Genomic DNA, 21,473 nt, shown 5'->3' with positions numbered 1-21,473 from the left:
TTGGCGGGCCCGGCGCGGGGCTGCAGCAGCTTGCGGGGACGGGACGGGGCGGCGCTGCGCTGCGCTCCCTCGCCGCTGCTGCCGCCTCCCCGGCGCCCTGACGGCTTCACCGCGGCGGCAGAGGCCGCGCGTCGACGGGGGGCAGCCGGCGGCTCCCGGCGGGCGGCGCTTGGCGGCCGGGGGAGGCTCGGGGCGGCGGGCGGGGGGTTCCCCCGGGTGTCCCCCGGCCTCCCCCCGCCCAGGGAGAAGTGGCGGGCGCAGGTGCGTCCCCCCGCTCCCCGCCGAGCCACCGGGGACGGGCGAGACGGGCAAACCGGCGGCTGTGGGAGCGGAGCGCGGTGCCCCGCCGTGTTGCTGGCTCTCGGGCATGAACTTTGCCAGCCGGTGCCCTGCGCCGCGTCCCCTGGCTTCTCTCCAGGCGTCGTTTACGGGAAGGTCTCCGTTCGGCGCGCCGGGCAGGGGCGGCGGCCGGGCCCCGCCGCTGGGCGCGGGGGCTCGGAGGGACGGCCTCGGTGGAGACCTCCGGGGTGCGCTTCGGTTGAGCTGTCGGGAGGTCGCGAGGTCGCTTGACAAAAAGAGTGATTTAGGGAACAAACGTGGAAAGCTTAGGTTTGCTTTTCGTCTGTTCAGGTGGGCAAGCTATTTGAACTGGATGTTTTTAACTCGGCTTTTTAAGAGGGGGACGACACACACAGCAGTCTTCCCTAAAAATCAAATCTGCAACTTTGTGCAAAGGCAGATTAGGTTGTGGTGGAGTGCGGGGTGAAGGCAGCTGTAGCCAGGCAGCCTTTTATCCAAATCTAAGGCATGCTATAGAATTTGTGGATGCTTATAGAACGGCACAAATAAATGCACCGATGGATGCTGCAATACATGGAAAAAATTGTCAGTCTTGCAAAAGCAATTAACTCAGGGTTGTTAGCACGGGGCAGGGAGGCTGTTGTCGGCAAGAGGCCGGGAATCCCTGAAGTAATGGAAGGGTGAGCCCTGCATTAGGCTCGAGTGTGATTTCTCTGTCAGAGTATCGGTCCAGGCACGGTCTGGATCTGTACCTTGTTGTAAGGTGACATCTGCTAACCGGAGCCGTGGCACGGACAAAACCGTTTTTGGAGAGAAACTTTGTTGTTGAAAATCTTGTAGGAAGATATTTGACCAGCGATAGTTAAAGAGGGTTCCTTTGTACCCCCTGCCCCTGCAGCCTGCTCTTATCCTTAAGTGTGCTTTCTGTTGTTCCTTAGGAATGGCACGTACTACAGTGTCAATTATTTGAATTAGGTCCAGATGATTATTACCATCTTAAGGTACTTACCTAAGCAGTCGTGTAGGGGGCTAGCTGTAGCTGGGGTTGATGTTTCCACAGCCATTAAATAAGATGTGCTGGGGGAAAAAGGTCCAAACCTTTTTAATGTAGAGTCTTGACAGCAGCAAGCGTGCTGAGAGAGGGAGGAGTCGTCTCATATCTTGTCTGGTTAATTCAACAGATGATTGTAGTCATCCCAGGCTGTTGTTATTTTTACAGGATCTAAACTGATCAAGGCTCGGACCAGTTTTATGTGAGTCTAACTCTGCTGAAGTCAATGGAAGTCTCGATAGACACAGCTTGAGTCCGTTTGCACTGTATAGCTCATGAATATTCATTTATTTATCCAAGTAAAGCTGCAGTTGAAAACTAACTAGTTAAGTCCTTAAAAAAAAATAATCCAACCTCAAAACCCAACATCTTTGTAATGTTAGGGGAGCTGAAAGCTGATAGTCTGTTTGCAGCAGGTGCGGTATTTTGAATAAAGCAGCTGAACAGAACTGCATCTTTGGGACCCACTTTGGGTACCCGTGATGTGCTGAACTACAAGGGGTGCATTTTTAACAGCTCTCTGAGTTCTGCCATGTGAGCGCATGTTTATAGAGTGTATTTAACCGGTCTACTTGGCAAATTTTTTCCCTGTGCATTTCACTGGCATTTCAGCTCTGCAAACTGAATACAAAGTAAAGAGAGTAGATGGACGTTTGAACTTAAGTTGCTTAGTAGCAGATGATCTGTCTCATTCTTGTGGAAGATGGTGAAAGCGATATAATTTTTAATTAAATTGAGCAGGCTACTTAGGAAAACTGGTTTATTTCTGGCAGATATCTGGCAGGCTTTGTGGCCTGTTTTTTCTCTTCGATGTTGCACTTGAGTACTTTTGCATCGGCATTGGTGTGGGATTCTCCTCCGTGCTATCTCTGAAACTGGACAAAAATTAATTTAGTTATGCTTTTTTATTAATACTTCATAATTTAGCTTTAAAGCACCTTTGCTTGGACTGCAATACTTTAATCTAGAAATAATGCAATTCTTAATTTAAAAGTGTCCTGTCTGATACAAGGTCCATTGAAATCTGTAGAAAGATTTCTGTATTGAGTTTTATGCTGCTGAACTTCACACCTTCGATGCTTCCACCTGAGACATGTCTTCTGTGTTGCAGGGAGCGATAAGCAGTTCACCTGTTGCATTGTGGACACCTGACTTAAGATGTGAATCAAAAATTTTACTTCCATCTTGTCTTTTGAGGTATATTTTTTTTAACATAGTCACAATCCATGAAGCTGAAATTGTAATTAAAATTTATCCTTGTCTCATTAAGTGGTATTATTGTGCTTCCAGTTTTCATATGCTGATTTTCTCCTGCACCAGTTTCTTGAGGTCCTTGTTTAGGACTCCCTTCCTAGTTTTACCACTTTTTGACAGGACTGTCCAGACTGATTCAGATATTGCTGCACACCTGAGAGCATTCTGAGTTGTGTTGCTGTTGGCAATAGGATCAGCCCCTAGGTTTTTGGTTTCACGTTGGTCTGCACGTACCCAGATTAAAGCCAGAATTTTGTCTGGTAAGATCATATTTTGCATTGTAAATAAGCATACTGCTGATGATTTAAGTGTTAATAGGATGACGAAGGTGTCTGCTAATCTGAGTAAAAATTCACTTGAGCAGTAGGAGGAGCTTGATCCAGACTCAAGTCCTGTAAGCATGTGTTTTTGGTAGAGTTCAGCTAGTATCTGGAATGGACAGATTCTGTCTATGGTTTTATCTAGATTTTATCATTTTAGTCAAAACCTTAACAGCTGTGGAGATGTTAATGAGGCTCAAACTGCTGGGATTTTCAGTGAGTTTTCAAACTTCTCAGCATTTTTGAAAAATGAGAGAGCAGAGTCCCTGCCCTGAAGAGCTTTCCGCTCACTACTGTCTGTGGCACTGCCAACCTGCTCCCGCAGGACCGTTGCTGGCTCTGCCGAAGCCATGGGGAGCTGGGAGCATGTGTCCCAGGCAACGGGCGGGAACCCTTCCCTGAAGGTGTGGGGCACTGCTTCCACGCTGGTACTACTGTAGCAAAACATGAGTTTGTATCAATGCTGTAAATCCATTTTATTAGCACAGCTGCCATTTCTAACGCTTCCACTTCTGATTTATGTTGGTGAGAAGGCTCGGTGGGAAGCATGACAGCTGCAGTAGCTTCTTGCTAGATGAGTAAATGTTGTACCTCGGATAGTCTCCAACCCTTTCATCCAGGGATATCCTCCCTCCCTGCTAGAGTTTTTCACATACTTGGTCCAAATCTCACTCCTCTTTCACAGAGCATTGGAAGCATGAAGCACGTAAAAGTGATCCCCAAGAAAAACCCTGACGTACGGGTACAGCAGTAGTTGTGGAACGGCTCTGCTTTTTCTTGCCTTGGGTTCCTTGCCACAGGGAGGCTGTCAGGGTACATCCGTGAGTGGTCAGCCCCCAAGCAGATCTGAGCTTTCACATTTTTGTTGTGAGGAGGTCTGGCTGTCCTAGAGGTGGAGTACTGTGGTGTGTAAACCACTTTTTGTGTACACTGTATAAGGTGAAAAAATGAAGAATTGTCATTCTGTAGGCTAAGCTGGTTTGCTGGTATCAGTATGTTAATGAGGAATTGTTTCTACACCTAGCGAACAAAGTTCTATCAACAGCTAGCGAGTAGCTGCAATTTAGACTAGGGGAAAAACGAATGATAAACCTTTTGCTAGTATAATGTATGTCATCTAAGGAAATGGTTTAACTGTATGTATAGACTTTTTCTTGTTTGAGTCTCATCTCCGTCAGGAGTTGTTGGTGTAACCGAACTGACACAGCTCCTGCAGTGCAGATTAGCCCTCTGCTTTCTGGCTTTGCCTTGGTCCCAGATTAGCCTGTTGCATGGGCCCTGCCCACTTTTAACTGGAAAAATTCAAACATGACTATGCATTCTTGGCTGGAGTGATGTTTTTAACGGAGCATGACTATAAATTTAGTTACACTAATATATGTACCTGTGTGTTTTGTTTTCCTTAGAAAAAAGGATTCAGACGGCAAGTGTAGTGAGTGCGTTTTTAAAGCCCATGCAGCTGAGGTGTTCTGTAGAGAAAGATGCTCTCAGTGAAACAGCATTGATACCACGTTCACATTACTGTGTAACACCATCTAAATGGTGACTAAGCTCATGAGGTGCTTAATAAACAGTTTTGAACAGTTCGAAGAGCATTTGTCAGCATTGACTCAAGCTTACGTAGGAAAGTGTTAAAAAGCACTTCAGGGGCAATAGTAATTGGTGGTTACCATCATTTAGTAGTCGTATTTCATTAGTTTGGAAAATGTATTTCTTGAATGGTTGGAGCTTGAAGACAGACAGAAATGGGCAAATGACTGAGCACTAACAGAGACAAACAGTGATATTAGCTGTAGCTGCAATGCCTTCAACGGCTCAAAACAGAGTCATGGAAAAAATTCTTGCCCTTGTTTTAGGTTTGCTTAATAAAGCTTGTTTAAAGACTCAGAAGTGGGGGTGGTTGTCATGCTGCGTGTGCGAGGAGAGGGGATTTTTTGTTCTGTTTCCCCAGTGTGACTGGGTCTGTCCAACTCTTACTCTGTCAAAAACTTTGGAGGACCCCAAGCTGTTGGAATTGCTTCATTTTCTGAGATTCAGCCACCTGGGTTTCATGTGTAGTACAGAGTACACAGGTAATGTCAAGAAGTATGTCTCTGGCAGGCACTTGGGGTATCAGGAGGAAAAGGCTACCTCACAGCGTATAGCTATGGCAGAATGATTTTCTAAGGCTAACAAAGACTTTTGCTTTCCTGCTGATTGTAAAGAATTAGTCCTTTAAAAATCCCTTTTCTCAGCAGGGGCTATATACCTTTCAAGACACTTTTCCCCCCTCCAAGATAGTTAAGATGGATAGTTAAGCTTTCTTTTTTTTTTTTCCCCAAGACAACAAGTGTGTTGGGCAGTAGTTTTGGTTTTTAAACCCTGTGCCTATCACTTACTGTACCCGAGTACCTCGGACTCTGCATTTCTTTTTGGTAGTTGTCACACTGGTATGATAAATCAGTCTGTAGGCAAGGATAATGAGTCTCTCGGCAGATGTTCAGTGCCATCCGTGGAAGGAAGGTAGTACTCAGAGATTGGTAGTTTCCAGCCCATAGACTTTCCTTGGACGGTATCTTGATGGTCTAGGGAAAGTGAGAAAAGTAAACTGGCAAGCTCAGTTCACCAGTGCCTTTGGCAGTGTCTAAACTGGCCTATGCATGAAGGGTCCATAAAGGGGAGACATTCCCCTCAACCATTATCACTAGGAAGGACATCTGTCTGTGCTTTGTCTTGATGTCTGGTACATTCCTTTACAAGGCAACTTTGTTACTTAGCTATCAGTAAATAAACTCATTTGGGTGGGCACAAAGTATCTGTCTTTTTTTCCCCTTAAGAAACTTGGAGCTGAAGTTTGTTCCGTTCCTAGGACTAAGGTAGAATCGGGGAAGAGGGACTCTTTCTTACATGTCTTAGTGTTCTTGTATTTGTGTTTCAGGCAGGTGCTTTAAGTTGGTGAGAATGTCATCCTTCTCTTAGAAGCTGGTATGTGCTGGCTGGACTGAATATAGGTTATTTTTGCAGAAAGACACATTTCTCCAGGAAGGTGGCATGTACCTGCACTTGCTCATCCAGCCAGCAGAGCTTGTACCTCACAAAACTGGGACTGGGAAGTGGGAGTCCCAACTCTCAGCATTCTTTGCTGTTTTACAAATAGCCCAGTCTTATGACAACTTTCTAGCAGACCTGCCAAAGAAAATCATCTCCAAGTTGTCCGTTACCTCATCTGATGGAAGAAAGCACAGACAGAAGCAGTCTGCACAGTTGGGATTCTTATAAACGGTGGCCTAACAAGGTTCCAGATAAACAGAATTTTGCCATTCAGTCTTCATTTTGTTCAAAAGGTTAAAATTTGAGAGTTCTGGATATACCAGGATTCTGGTCTGGTTTTCCTTTTGTATTCTGTATTTCATGCTATTGCATCTTAATTTCCCCCTTGCCCCAGGCAACCCTTACTGGTTAGAATAGACCCATTTTGGTGAAGACCCGAACTGCACAAACTGCGTAGGAAGATGGTTCTTTTCAGTTACACTATGAAGGCGTGTGGTGGATGGGGCAGACGGAAGGCAGCGTGCTCTCACAGCTAAGGCAGTTTTGTCTTAGTTCTGGATGGGATTCTCCTCTTGCCTCTGCCATAAAACTTCCTCCTGGTCAGGCCACGTGTGCACTTGCACGGGGTCCCCATGAGGTCTCCAGGTTCAAGCAGAAACGACAATTGCAGATGGGAAGTTTCCTGAGGGCTCAGCGCTCTGTGCATGCTGAGCTGTGAAAGCTCAGGTTACGTTCTTGACGCACTCAACTCCCCAGCTTGGTCTTGGTTCTTTGTGTAATGCAGTGACAGTACGCTGGCTTTGTAAGAGATTGTACAGTTAGTTGTTAGGAAAAAAAAACCCTCATACTTGGATGCAGCTGCCACTGGGTATTGTGGAAAAGATGGATACAAAGTTTTAATGGACAGTTAAAGCCTAACTGAAGCAGCAAAACTGTTGACAGCTGCTCAACACAGTAAATGGGGTTGGGAGCTTGGCAGGAAGAGGAGAGTTGGATTTTTTTTTTTAACTGGCTATTTTATGTGCTGATAGAAAGGTGCTTCTCTTGTTTTGACATGTTTAACTTGGTAACTCTTACAGTGCCAAGACAAAACACTTGAGATAATCAAGCCTAGACACTTTATGCTTTTACAGGGCATCTAGGAGTTCTCAGATGACTTTGTTAAAACCACTTTCCCTGATAGATGCAGTTGGCCTGCAAATTTGCATTTTAGCAATTTAATTGAGATACTGAAACATTAAATGTGAGACGAATGGGAACTTACATTCTTGAGCCTAAGTATTACACTCTCATGGGGGAGGGGTGTGGGCAGGAAAAGCCTCTTTGTCTGAAGGTGTGAAAAATGTTAGCTAGAAAAAGTACAATTAAAATGTAACCTAATTCTGTTACTGGGATAAAGCAGTGCTTGGTAGGCTTTTCTATTGCACAAAGGATCTAATGTACTATTTCTGTAATAACCCCCTGTAAGTCAGGAGATTGGTGCTGAGGAGCTGTTCCGCAGTGTACTGTAAGACTTTGTCACCAAGCCCTTGTGCTGACCGGCTCACTTCCCTGAGTGGGACTGACGGTTCAGACCACCTCAGCAGTTCAGAGCAGCAGTAGCTGAGCTGTTCCAGGACCAAGACCTCCAGGTATGACCGGCTCTGAGGAGAAAGCCTACTCTTAACAGCTGCTGCATCTTCTCAAGAGGCTCCTGAGGCACTCGTAACACAACTTATGGCAGAAGGATGGGTTTGTAGTCAGATGTTTTTTCTTAGCTCTGCCTGACTCTATTCTCTTCCCCATGTATGTGTTGGATATATTCATCAGGAGTCTAATATAACACTCAAATACTGTTTTCAGGTAAAGAGAGAACAGTAAGCTACTACAAATGTAATCTCACTTCTAGCCTGAATTTAGTCATCGTGGCTTGTTAATGATCCTTCAGGAGCTTTTAACAAAATTCTTAGGTTATGTTCCTGTGTTGTAGTTCCTGAAAACAGGTTTAGAAAGAGAAGTTGCTGGGGGAAAACCTTCTCATCCTCTCACAAGAGTAAGTGATAACATTCTGGAGATAGCAATCTACAGACCCGTGGACTATGAATAGATTTAAAAACAAAAGAAACTTTTGCCTTAGAGGATAGTTGAGACATCTTACCCTACGCTAATTCATTCCTTTCAACTTGTACTGGTAAGAATCAGGGAATAGGATAAGGTGGACAGTCTAGTAATAAGAGAAATTTGGGGAACTTTAGTTTCTCATTGTGCTACAGCTTCCTCTGACCTGAGATAAAGGTCAGCTAGTTCCTCTTTCACATAGATGCCTTCTAAATAAGTGTATTCCCATACAAGTATGTGAATACCTTTTTGTGATGAGGCAGAACATAACATTAGGTGTACCTGCCAGGTATATTAAAATCATGCCAGGTAACTCAAGAAGAAGAGAGAGTAGTGCTGTTTCCAAGCTTGGTACAGTGTCACAGCCGCCCAAGGAGCTGGGGAAAATGAGGGAAGACTTCATCATCAGTCAGAAATGCACAAAGTAGCTAAGCCCCCAGCGCCTTTTTAACTGTCAAGGGGACACGGCAGTAGAATCCTCCATCAAATGAATACAGTCAGCGCAGAAGGCGTCCATCCTTCTGTCCTTGCTTATTAAGGAAACAAAGCTAGATCTCTCCCTGCATCAGTCCTAAATGTCCGGGCCTCCTCACTAGAAAGTGTACCCTACAAATGCATCATTAGTATCTCAGCTTTAAACTAGCACATCCACAGATTAAGACTTCTCTAACATTCCCAACTGCTGTACTAGCAATAACATTCACAGACTGACTTTTTTTTTATTTGAGTAGATGATGTACATATTTATAAGGAGACACAGTTCCACTGTTTTCCAGAAACGTATGATAGACAGGAAGTTTCTGGGCCATACAGTCTTCATGGTTTTGTCAGTTTTCTTCAGAGTTTATTCTGTCGTCAGAAAACTACCCTTGCAAGTTCAAACAGAACCTGTGGAATAGCAAACACATTGATATGATTTTTTTTATTCGATTTAATAATCCTTAAAACAGCTTACATTGTAAAGGACATAATCTGAAAAACAACTATAGCTGCAATTCAAACATTTGCAAAGAACTGAAGACCAACTGCCTTTAGAGTACATTAATAAAATAATCTTGATTCTCAAGTTATGAAGCATATAAATTGCACTGATTACACTTTCAGTATGATAGTGGAAAAACCCCACCAACCTCTATGGTGATGAGTATGACTATCATCCACTCGAGGCGTAGAGCGTGCTTTTCGTTCAGGTGATTTCTCATGAGGTCTGTCAGCTCCATGCAGTGCTGAAGCTTTTCATTCATTACCTGCAAGAGATCCCAAATATATGGCAAATGTGGATTCCGTAAGTGGAATGAGATCACTAAAGGAACACAATCCACAGAAGGGCTCACTGAAGAGAACTAGAAAGGTGTTAACACTCTTCTGTGGAAGAGTAGAACAGAAGGTTCTGTGAGGCACATGCACAAGCAACAGAAGTTTCAATAAAAATGAGTCTGTTATTTCGGTAGGTTCACAAAAATAATAGAAATTTAGATATCTGTCTGCAGGTATTAAACTGCTTCTGGGTGACACCTACTCATGAAAACAGGCACAAGCAAAAGAAGATGCAGCTTACAGGAAATGCCTCGAAAGTAACTAAGTAAAATTTAAGGTTGCTGTACCACCGGAAGAGGTGGTTTTTGTGCTTCTTATTCTGGTTTCAGCAGTGAGCATTATGTTGCCCTTCAATGAACTGACCTGATGATCATGTCAGTAAGAGGACTGCGTCACATCTCAGTTTTTTAACTTGTTTTCTTGCACACATTTCGGAACAAGAATTAAATCTCCTCTTCTTATTACTATTTAAAGCCTAATTTAGTGGCTCAGGAAATACACAATCCATTCATGTGAGGCAGGGTTGTTAACCTAAACTGGGTAAAAGATGTGAGTGGGTTACGAACATATGGAAAAGGCGATGGTGTTTAGGATCCTATTCTTTATTCAGTTTCTACAATTAAAATAGACATTCATGGAACAGTCTGTAACCCTGCTGAGCCAAAGACAGCTGATCTGAGAGTGGAAAATTCTTGTAACAGTAAGACACCTACCTTAACTCTGCGATTAATGTTGAGAAACTGGCAAGTCTTGTCATAAAGCTCTTCCAGTTTTTCTCTATCCCAGTAGAAGTCAGGTGTTATTAGCAGGTCTGAACTCAGATTTATACGGTGTCTAAAAAGAATGGGTACTACAGTAGTTCAAACTTCCTTTTGATGAACATGGGAGCAAATATTTACATAGCAGTTAGAAGAAACAGGAAAGTTTTTCTCTGATTTTTAACTAAAATATGAAAAGAATCTCATAATGAAAACACAGTTGTAGTGATTGTCTCAAATTGATCACATGCCCTGAAACTTTGCTGAGAATACTGTACCATGTAACAGTTTTGAACATAAATTACTTGCCTGCTGTCAACATTGCTCCCTCAACCTGTCACCTCCCTTAACTTTTGATATCTGCAGAGAAGTCCTTACTCTGCTAGTAGCTCGCTGAAGCTGAAGTAGTACATGAATTGAAGTTACTGCGGAGCTCCTTAACAGCTTGTTTATATCTTGGAACTCTTTAAGTGTGACTGGTACTGCATGCTGGCTCTGTGAGCACAGGACACCTTTCAGAACCAGGCTATTGTCTCAACATTATAAAGGCTAAGAGCTAAAAATCTCTCACCTTCAACCTGCTGCTCACATAAATCTTTGGACACTTAGAACATCATTGTTCATTACTGAACAGTCCTTCAAGTAGGGATATAAAATCCAATGTTTAAAATAGGAATTGGTTTTTTAATTTATCTTTCTTCACTGATTGAGTTTTTTTTTGTAAAAGAATGTGTGATGCTCTGTGTTCCCAACGGCCGAATCTCACTTGAGAGGGAAAAAACCCCACTAAAGTCTTACAGTGTAGCAGTCATTTCCGAGTAAGTCGAGGGAAGAACAGAGCTTGCAGAGAAGTTTTATTAACTCCAGGCTGTAGTTAACAGTTCTACCTACGCCTGTGCTTCCTCCTGGTATCCTCTGTGTACTCTAGTATCTATTATATTGGTTATAAGACATGTATTGCTGGACCTAGGGAGGGAAACGGGTGTGGAATTTGGCCATTTACAGTATGCTGCTTAATGCCTGTCTATAGCAGAGATGCCAGTGGTGAGATGGTGAGCCAGTGGGTCCTCTGACTAACATAACTGCACACACAGTCTCCAGCCAAAAGAAGGTTGAAGGAATTCCCCCCTGCCCCACCCCGGTGCCTTTAGTGTGTATTTTGGTCTTTGTATGACATATAACTTAAAAATTAAGTTCTGTGTAATACAATGTCTTGGGTATAACCAAGAAGTTACCTTAATGCAAAGAGTTCTCCAATTTTCTGCATTACATCTGCATGAGACAGTTTCACCTTCCTTCGTGACTTCAGTATCTGCAAAGTAACAAGTTTTTTTGTCACTTGATCAAGTAGCATGTAGTTAAGAAGTCTGGAGTTTTACAGGCTGAAGTACGTATATCAGTTAAAATCTGAATGCATATCATACTAACATTTGAGTTTTGTTTGCTTAGTGCCTTGCTTATCTAGCTTTCTAAGAGCATCGCCATGCAACTGTTCATCCAGGTTTTTAAATTGCTGAGTATGCCATCAGTATCAATACAAAATCCTGAAGTGTTTTCTATGAATGATTTCCTGAACAAGAGATCAATTGGTTTTTCTTCCTACTATTGTTATTTCTAAGTCATGACAGTGTTATTTTACCTTGCCACTACTTAGCCTTTTTATAGACTTTTTCCTGACAACTATGTATTACCATTTATTTCCTTCATTAAAAGAAAAAAGATTTCTCTTTTGAACCCCATAAATCTCATTTTTATGTGACATCATATGGACTTTGTACTTAATTAAGTCTCATGAAAAACTGTGGTTTAAGTAATTCACTCAAACTCTTCATTATAGTCAAGTTAAAGCACACTGCTCTCAGCCCAAGGTGCCACACGCTGTGTTTGGCCAGGTTTTTAAATGCTGCTTGTCCAGTTACATGCACACATTTGACGGCAGCAGGTGACAGCAGCACAACATGGGAAACATGGAAACGTTCCAATGCAGAACCCCACCCCCAGCCCTTTAGAGACTGGTGATTTCTTGTCCCACCACTCTGCACAAGGTCTGAGCTTCTCTGTGTCGATGGCTTTACCATCATGTGTGTTAAGCATTCAATTGCTTTTTCCATATCCTCGGCCGTATCTGGATTGACCACAGGAAAATAGGAGGGGAGAGGTACAAACAAGACCTCACCTCAGGAATTGACTGGATAGATTCCACAAAGTTATCCAATAATGACTCCCAAATAGCCAGCTTTACTGCAACACAGAGGTGACAAAGCAGAACAGTGAGAGAGATACATATGCTTTCCAATGATCTTAACTTTAAACCTGCCAACATGCTGCCTCAAGGCATGTTGATACATACAAACATTATTTGTAGCAAGTTGCTGTTAGTATAATGAAATCAACATTCATACATCTATGGACAATCTGGGCTGTGTGCTGACACAGCTCTGCATGCAGAACCACCCTGAGCACAGCTCTCTTCTCTAAGTGATCAGATCCTGGAGAGTTTTTGCTTCAGCTCAAGAGTTGTGTCTTTTAAGCGCTCTACTGTATGTACAAAGCCTTTGCAGACTACATTCCAAGAAGGCTGGAGATAATGAGCTGTGCTGGAGTCAGGCTGAGTTCTTGTGGTGCCACTCAACAGCCTCCACTGCATTTCCAGTGTCCTGCAGAACTCTCATTCTCCATCTGCCCGGTACTTGATGCAGCATGCTCAAACCATGGAGGGGTAGCTTGTACAGACACACCACCTTGCTGAAGCTAAATTCAAACTTCAGCAATCTCCCATTTTGTTTTTAGGTGAATATACCATTCACTGAAGATACAACTTCTCTTCTATGGAAGCCATTCAGCGCAGGCAATGACAACACAACTTCTACCATGCCTCAGCTTGAGCCTGGAAAGATGTTTCTACAGGAAGACGATACAACTCAGGCCTTTGTTCCTTAGTCTGCAGATTCCCAGACAAGAATGAAGTAGTAACAGATCAAAATTTAACCCTATTCACTCAGAAAAATTAATCTGGGAAGATGTAATTATCAATATTAACTCTTTATTAGTTAGTATCATCTAGTCAGGACACTGGTAGCAAGTCCAATGCCGAGCATTTTTCACACTCATTTTTTGAATAGAGAGGCCTAATCCAAGTCAGTCACTTAAATGACATTTAATTTAGCCCCTGGGAAAAAAAAAGCCAATAGGCATTTCAGCTATCACCGATTATTTGGTTTCTGCTGGGTCATAAATCTGACTTGGACTGGACTTGCATCCTTTATTTTTATTGAACATTATTGAATGGTTTTCCGTTATGATGTGCATGTCTCACACCAACATAAATTGGCACCAATTATCTCCTGGGAATGAATCCCTTCCTCCATCACATGTGGCACCACTCTTCCATGCGGTGACTTTATGAATAGGAAAACTATATAGAGAACTAAAGGCTTTTTTTTCCCAATAGCTCTTCCTTCAGCAGTCAAGAACCATTTAGCTATGCTGTACTCCTTGATCAAATGGTGTAACACTTCAAAAACACATGTTCTGCTTGTTGATGTCCCTTCTGTTTGAAGGCATGCTTCCCCAAATACTACAGGCATCCTGTAATTTACCATAAAAGCAGTAGGGGTAGACAGACCAAATTTCCTTTAAAGGTCTTTTCGAGGACAGCCTTACTGCTGCTCGCTTCTACTCCCACTTCCTACCCCATCTGAGGTCTGACGCAGCAGAGGTGTGTGTTTCCTCAAGCAGCAGCACCACTGCTGAGCCTGACTTTTTGCTGGTGCCTCCTGACAGAAGTACCACACAGTACTAGCACACAGCCGTGGCTAGTAAGCCTGCAAAGCATCACCTGTGACTCTGGTCTATGCCTTTGATACTGGGACACCTCCCCAGCTGGGAATCACTTCTTTAGCTGGCACCTAGCTTTTTCTGTTAGAGGAAATGGCATCCGGATGAATTACCTAAGATTACTGACAGGTTTCTAATCCTGGACACTGCACTCGTTGCTATCCTAGAACAGCGCTCAAGGGTGGGGAACAGGATGCTCACAGTAGAATGCATATCTTTTGCAAAGTATGTTTCTTAATGGGTTTTGTTCATTTTTAAGACAATTTACTTTGAATGAAGTAATTCCAGTTTACAGAAACAAGGTAAAAGCTTTGAAAATGAATCCTCCCACTGAAGCACAATGAATCTTTAAGCAGTTTGCCTAAACCAAACACCGAGTCTTCTCCAGCCTGTCACTCCACAAGTCGTACTTACAATGACATTTCACAAAATCTGTAGCATAGGCCGATACTACAAGCAATATTAACTCACCGGAAAGACAAAGGGCATTTGAAAAGGCAAATTTCTGCAGAACAACTTCATCACTATCCAGCTCAGAATTTAACAAGATTTCTCCTTTATGAAGCTTTGACTGACCTCTGTTAAAACAGGATTGAAGCATCTTCACTGATTAAGCCACTAGCAAAGGCACATTTAAAGAACAGTCAACAATGCAAGAAAGGTTGGTTATTTGTTAATATAAAGCATGCCATGTCTATATGGATATCATCCCCATCCTCGCATGTTACTCATGTTTAACCTGACAATAACCAGAACAAATAACTGAAAAATAGGTCCTCAGTCTAAGCCCAAGATTATCACCAAATTTTCTAGATTTAAATGAAACTGCAGCAAGCTATGATGGTAACTACAGCATTGCTATATACACACAGATAATGCAGAGTAAGCAGGATGCTGGCCTCTCTCCTGCTATCTCCTGTATCATCTTTCTGTTTGTTTTCCTTTTCTTCTACCACTTTTATCAGCGTCTCTCCCTGCCTGCTATGATGTTACTTTCCCTGAAACCTCTGTTGCATAGGGGGCCAGCAGCAACGAAAAGGGGGCATGAGAGTCCTTCAATTTATCATGTCAATCTCACTATGAAACTTGCATAAACACAACAGAATATGTCAGGAATCAGAAATTACACAATTGGATAGTATATGCCATTTTCAAATGGCCAGGAAAAAACAAAACCAAAAAGCTGTCCTCTTATTAGGTTACCTTAAACAAGCTCAACCTCATTAGCTCAGCTCCTAGGGTTATAATGTCCTGTCTAGAAGTTGATTTTTGGTGCTGTTGGAAAATTACAGATAATTTTTATAATAATTTACACTGAGAAATACTTCTGTAGTGATTATTTGCTCCTCATGAAGAAAAGCATTATTTAACGAGGCAAGACAACTTACCAAGTTTAGCATTCCACAGTTTTCAAGTTATAACTTTCCTAGGAAGTGAAGTATGTGCAGAATTACATCTTTATATATGAACCTAGAGGGCACTAAGGAAAGCTTATGCAGAAAATCCTCTTTAAAACTCAATAATGCCCATTAATTTTTTTCTAAGAGGTACGTAGTTTCTGTTTGGGATTGTTGGAGAGCACAGTCAGTTGTATGGGCATGGAGCTTCATAATTTACAAAATCTAGTGCATAGCCAAGTCACAAAGGCCATTATTTGCAAGTTTAGCAGTTCACCAAAATTTGTCAATTTAGATTTACTGTTTTTCAAATGACTAAAATAAGGAAAGGAGAAAAGAGTAAGGAAAAGTATATTTCTACTAGCTGCTTTTGCTTGATTTTGTTTTAGATGTCTGTTAGCTTTTCTATCAAGAGTGCCTGAAGATACTTACTCTCCTATTCTATAGTTCATCTCTTCATTCTCCCAGTGGACTAGTGCAACTTCATATGGCTGAATTTCATGCTGTTCTAGCACTTGCATGATATTCTTCATCTAAGAAAAAGACAATTGCACACACAGGAAGAGTTATCATGCAGCACACTGTCACTCTGCAAAAACCTAGCGTATAACTGGTTGATGAAAACAACTTCCATGCTGAAGTTATTTAAATAACAATGAACAGGTGTGCTAAGTAATGAAGTCATTAACACAGTTTACTTCTGAAGCTGTCTGTAGCTGTGTGGAAGAATCTGTGGCTACAAACGACTGCAAGGAATCTGTGAAAACTAAAATGTCATTTAATGCCTGCATATATAAAACAGGGTAAGGATTCACCACAGCAGCAGTAAAGACAATGTGGACGTATTCAGTATTACAAAAATGAGCTGTACAAGACTTCGGCAGATGTCTTGAGTGTGGGAATGAACCTTTAGGATAAGTACATCAGGTGGCTGTTTTTGCCAAAATTACTAGTCTGCTGCTAAAATCAATAATTTTGTTTCAGCTACCAGAGGTTGGGTTATATTACAGAAATCCATTACCACTATAGAAATCTAAAAATGGGTTCAGCTGCCCACTTTCAACCTGTAAACAGTTAAATGTGCACTTTTACTTGCAGAAATAATCTCATTGTCATTTTATTCTCATGCACACTAAAATCTGATGCAAGAAGAAAGAGCCCTTTTCTCTCAAACAACTTTCTCCTGACGTCTGACTTAGGATCCCTCATCCTTGTTCCCTTCTATATGCTACAAGGCTCCCCTCATAAAAATCATTCTGCAATTAGAAGAAAACATGAACAAAAAAAAAGGCACTCACCTACAGATTTTTAAAAGGCATTTAGCTACAGAAGAGCCAATAAAAATACCCCAAAAGACAATACATTTTCGTTGCCTAAATTCTTTAAAGAGGTGAAACTTCTCCTAAGTCATACTTAAAACACTCTCTTCAAACAATAGATAATAGTTAATCTTTTAGTGCAAAACTGTATGCTAGTAAATTGTTAATGAAGCATATTCTCCAGGTTAAGTACTCTAGAAAAATCTGTTGGATCACCTGCAAGACAGATTTTGTTTGCAATGCTTGCTAGCTTTCTTCATTGCTTTCAAGAATTTGTGATACTATCTACGTAAGATAAGGTAACATTTTTCACTAAAACACCCCAACCCTACAGCTGTAACCGCTTGTTTCATAATCCTGAATTTAATATTACCATGACCTGCCATATAGTCCAAGAATTGTGGTAGAAAAGGGTATGAAAAATTATTTTCATTTTTTAAGCAAGGAAGCGTCAGCTGTTAGGCCAGTCAGCTTGGCCCACCAGCTGCGCTGTGCCCAGGGAGAGTTCAGCAGTGCAAACCCCGCTAAAGCAATGCCATAGCATAGCACGCCAGGCTTCCAGACCGTGTTCACTTGGATCCAGGTGCTCTAGCTGGCTTTGTGAAGTCATTACTAATACAGCGGTAATTATGCTGTTGTTAGACTAACAGTCCCTTCCAGATCTACAGCCAGTTCAGGCCTCCCAGTCCAGCACAGCGCAAGATTTAACAAAGCTTTACAGACTGTAACCGATTCTGTGAAATTCACATCTTGTGTAATACGCACACTTCCAAAGCTCTGCCATTGCTCTGGATAATAAGAATCTGTATTTCAGTGGCAGCTTTCTTTTTTCTATTCAGAGTAATACAAAGGCTTCCACTGACTGATGTGAGTTTCTTCTAGGCCCAGCCTAATTTTACAGAAGGGACTACCTGTGACACAGTACACATAATGAGATGTTCTGGATTCACTAAATGCAAACTCTTGCTATTACAGGCAATCACGTCACAGAATTTCCTTTAAAAAAAAAGAAACCAACCAGACGAAACTCCACCTCAAAGCTAGTTTTGCTTTTTGCCCTTGCTATTTTTGGAGGGGAAGCTGTTGCACAACCTCCCTACTCAGGTATCTGAAAACGGTATTTTACATTTTAAGTTTCTATTCACGATCAGTTGGCAGTTACTACTTCTCCTGTTAAGTGTTCATTAGTTTAAAATAGTTTTTCTTCTCCTAACAGTCATTCTGGAGTACTTTTAAAACGCGATTTTGTCCATTCACAGTGACTCTCTATGTTCTGTTGTACTGAATTACTTTCAGTTTCTGTTGTCAGACCAGTTTGGGTTTTTTTTTGTTTGTTTCAGTTCATTACAATGTATGCATAAAAATATCTCCTCTATTTGAGCAAGTTCTTTGGAAGTTAAAACTTTGACTACAATTTCAATAAGCAGAAAGAGGCAGTTTTCCTCTTCTTTTATAAATAAAGCTAGCAAGGGACCAACTGAAGTTACTAGTACTGACAAGAAAAACGTGGTATCAAATTTTCAAAGGTACTTAAGCATGTACAACAAGGCAAGGTTTTTCAGAGTACTCCAGTGGCTGGAGGTGCTGAACTCATAAAAATCAACCAGGGTTAGTCAGCTAGTCTTCAGTAATACCTATGAATCAGTAGCATAGTTGCAGCCATAGCATCCTCAGTGTGCTACAGGCAAGGTTGGAAGGGAGAACTAGTATCTTTTTGTGGGCCAGCTGATATACTGAAACCTCCCAAAACAGACAGGAAATCAGCAACATTTCAGGTCTGAAATAGAAAAAGTGAACTGGAATCCAGAAATTGTTCGCATCTGGAAACAACTGCTCTGTATTTTCATTTACCTTAACAAAAATCCTCCTGTGAACTTCTGTGCATCTCAGTATCATCCTCTTAATACACCCTTTAATTTCACATACTCGGCCTACAGGTAAGATTGGTACTTTTCCTCTTTGTATCTAGAATCCAGTTTTATTTATCCACAGTAATAAGAATCAATATATTTAAAAAAAAAAAAAAAAAAAAGATATGCCTGTGGCATACCCCTCTTGGTCAGCAAAGAGCACCAAATTATCATAAGGGGTATGTCATTTCAATACCAACATACTTTAACAATTATACCAACCAATAAAAATCTTCCTTCAGGAAAACTGCTAACTGGTGGAAACACAAAACAATATTAAAAAGTTGCTTACAAATTTTGCCTCTTTCAAAGTTATCTGAAACTAAGCTTTGAACAGTTCTGACTTAAATGGCTCTAGAATGATCCTTTTTTCTAACACATTTTGTGTTACATTAGTGCCTTTCAAACAACCATTCACAGGTTGATTTTTCTGATCTACTACTTCAGTACGTAGAACTGCAAGAATTTTCTTTTTGTCAGTCTCACCAGATTAACGTTTCAGATTTTTGGCCTTAAGTAGAAAATGTTATCCACTTGGTATGTTACACATACATTTGCTCATTTTGTGCAGACAAGTCAAGTTTCACAGCCAATATATCAGCAACCCGCGCACTTGAGGGCAGCAGTAGGCAAGCACCTGCACTGATAGGAGAAGAATGTCTCCTTTTCCTTCAGGGAGAGATCCAAGCTCCCAAATTAAGCTCAAGCACGCTGGGCTTTGTGGGACCGACAAAACGTCCACTTATGACATTTTAACAGTTTTGCTTTACTTACACTTTTCTCTTCCACATTCCAAAACACAACAGCCCCTTCCCTGTGAATTCAAGGAAAAACTGAGGTGTAATTATACTGTTTTAAACGTATTTCAATGCAATACTCAGATTATACAGTGGCAATTTTTGTCATTGTAAATCAAAAAACTTAATACTATCCTCACAAAAAAAACCATGTAATAGTTGCTTTTTAACCATACTGTAATGAAAAAACATGAGAAAATAAGTTATTTTTTAACCATTTAAATAATTCTGATTTTTTTTTAGTCATTCAGATTGTACAGTTATTCCTTGAGTTTCATAAGTGATATGCTGCAATGATCTAGCAAGCTGCACTACTTCTTTCACACCATTGCTGTTAACAAAATAACATTTTGGGCATGGTTTATAACTTACCTGAAGAAAAAAATCATGCCAGGATCATCTTCTTTTGCAGATTTCTCAGTACCAATCACCAAAACGTTTGCAGCATCTAGTTTTAAATAAGTTTAAGAAATTGAAGAATTATTCAAACTTCTAAACACAATAGCTATAAGCATGTAATTCCAGTTTAACAGTTACATGCTAACACATCAGTCAGTCCCATATTTTATTTTCCTGATAGAAATGCTTGCCAGGAAACAGCTACAATATCAAACTACGCTGCTTCTCTGAAATGCCACACTCTAGGCAGACTTGGCCACTGATGCTGAACTTCACTGGAATCTTTAGTTAATGAAATGTAACAGTTTTCCCGTAAGTCTTTTGTTCTTCAGAACTGATACAGGGCATAGTAAATAACCAGGAACAGACTACAGAAGTGGACACACAATGTGAGCAAACTATGGAAGTTTGCCCACAGTTGCGGAGAAATTAACATTCAAATCTGCTTGCCCAGAAGATATTTCTCTTTTCTGTACACCAAGGGACTAATCTGGACTCAAATTTTGCTGACTTTGCTTTGCTGATAGTCAGAAACTTGAAAGAGCATACCCTCCAGACAGGAGACGGTACATCTGCATTCTCCTTCAGATCAGAAGCATGCTTTTGAAACAAAATTTCCAGCCACCCTCATTTACCACACTTCTGATGTGCACTGCAGAGTACAGAAACTGGATTTTTTTTTTGCATTAAAGTGAAAGAGGAGCTCCAAAAATGCACCTGTGGTACTTCAGCCACTAAAGGGATTTGTTACAAAGGACCAGACTGGAGCTAGTGTAAGTAGAATGCCCCAAAATTTACAAGATGTGGATGTGGGTTCTCAAAACAGAGTTTTGTTTTTTCCCCCTACAGGCCTGCTCCGCTGTCCTAGTCGCTAACGTACACAATATTTTAGAAGTCCTGATGTGGTTCTGACAAGAACAAAAAAACCCAAAACAAAACAAAAGGTTACTTTCCAGCATGATTCATTTTGTTGTAGAACTAGTGGAAGGTAGACCAGTAAAACCCACTACCTCTGTTATAAATGAGACTTGGCAAAGAGGAATTTGCAGGGCCTAACATCTAAGCCTGAAAAGTCCAACCCCTTTGCAGAAAGATCACAAGTCAGGCAACAAGGCATCGAATTCAGCCTGTGTCAAATTCCACTCTCTGTTTTACTGCTCAAGCCATAGAGGCCAGGTAGACGAGGGCGGCAGAGAGAGATGACTAAGTATCGGATATACTTTTGCTAATACCTGAACTGAGACCACACAGTTGGTCTGTATGAACTCTTTAAAGACTTTTCTTTCACTTGCTATTTCAGTTCAGAAACACAAGATTTGATGAATCCCTAGAGCAAATTTTGGGTGTAAAGTTGGAGTTCACCATGGAAGAAACATTCGGCTGCATTTTCTCACTTGCCTTTTCAAATACCACCCTTATCTTTATTTATCCACTCCAGCCAAAACATACACAACTGAAGATAATTTGGTCCATTGCAAGTGGAGGTACGGGATCTGCCTCCAGAGGTCAAAACAAAGAATAATGTTTATGAAGAACACTACAAAGCAACAAATCCACACACTAATTGCTGATTTAATTTCTATGTGCTAACAGTTTTCAATTTTCCAAGACTGATTGTTTGAGTTGGTAACCAACCACTGCTACGTGCACAAGCCAACTACCACAATACATCCCATCTGCAGGCACA

At 41.4% G+C, this 21,473-nt stretch overlaps 1 protein-coding gene across 4 annotated transcripts in view; it reads right to left on the bottom strand.

The window, feature by feature from the left end:
* Nucleotides 1-8,720: 8,720 nt before the first annotated feature.
* RMND1 (required for meiotic nuclear division 1 homolog) overlaps nt 8,721-21,473 on the bottom strand; it is a 22,157-nt gene continuing 9,404 nt past the window's right edge. For all 4 annotated transcript variants that reach the window (XM_075087927.1, XM_075087928.1, XM_075087930.1 and 1 more), the window contains 9 exons: nt 19,760-19,835; nt 19,365-19,404; nt 15,794-15,894; nt 14,436-14,542; nt 12,304-12,368; nt 11,363-11,439; nt 10,083-10,203; nt 9,183-9,299; nt 8,721-8,940 (listed from right to left, as the gene is read on the bottom strand). In XM_075087927.1, coding sequence (XP_074944028.1) covers nt 8,908-8,940; nt 9,183-9,299; nt 10,083-10,203; nt 11,363-11,439; nt 12,304-12,368; nt 14,436-14,542; nt 15,794-15,894; nt 19,365-19,404; nt 19,760-19,835 — 737 coding nt within the window. In that variant the 3' untranslated portion in view covers nt 8,721-8,907. The remainder of the gene's footprint in view (nt 8,941-9,182; nt 9,300-10,082; nt 10,204-11,362; nt 11,440-12,303; nt 12,369-14,435; nt 14,543-15,793; nt 15,895-19,364; nt 19,405-19,759; nt 19,836-21,473) is intronic.

The sequence above is a fragment of the Phalacrocorax aristotelis genome, chromosome 3 (assembly GCF_949628215.1).
Source record: "Phalacrocorax aristotelis chromosome 3, bGulAri2.1, whole genome shotgun sequence".
NCBI lineage: Eukaryota > Metazoa > Chordata > Aves > Suliformes > Phalacrocoracidae > Phalacrocorax > Phalacrocorax aristotelis.
Note: the sequence above shows the minus strand (reverse complement) of the source record. Positions and strands in the feature narration are given on the sequence as shown.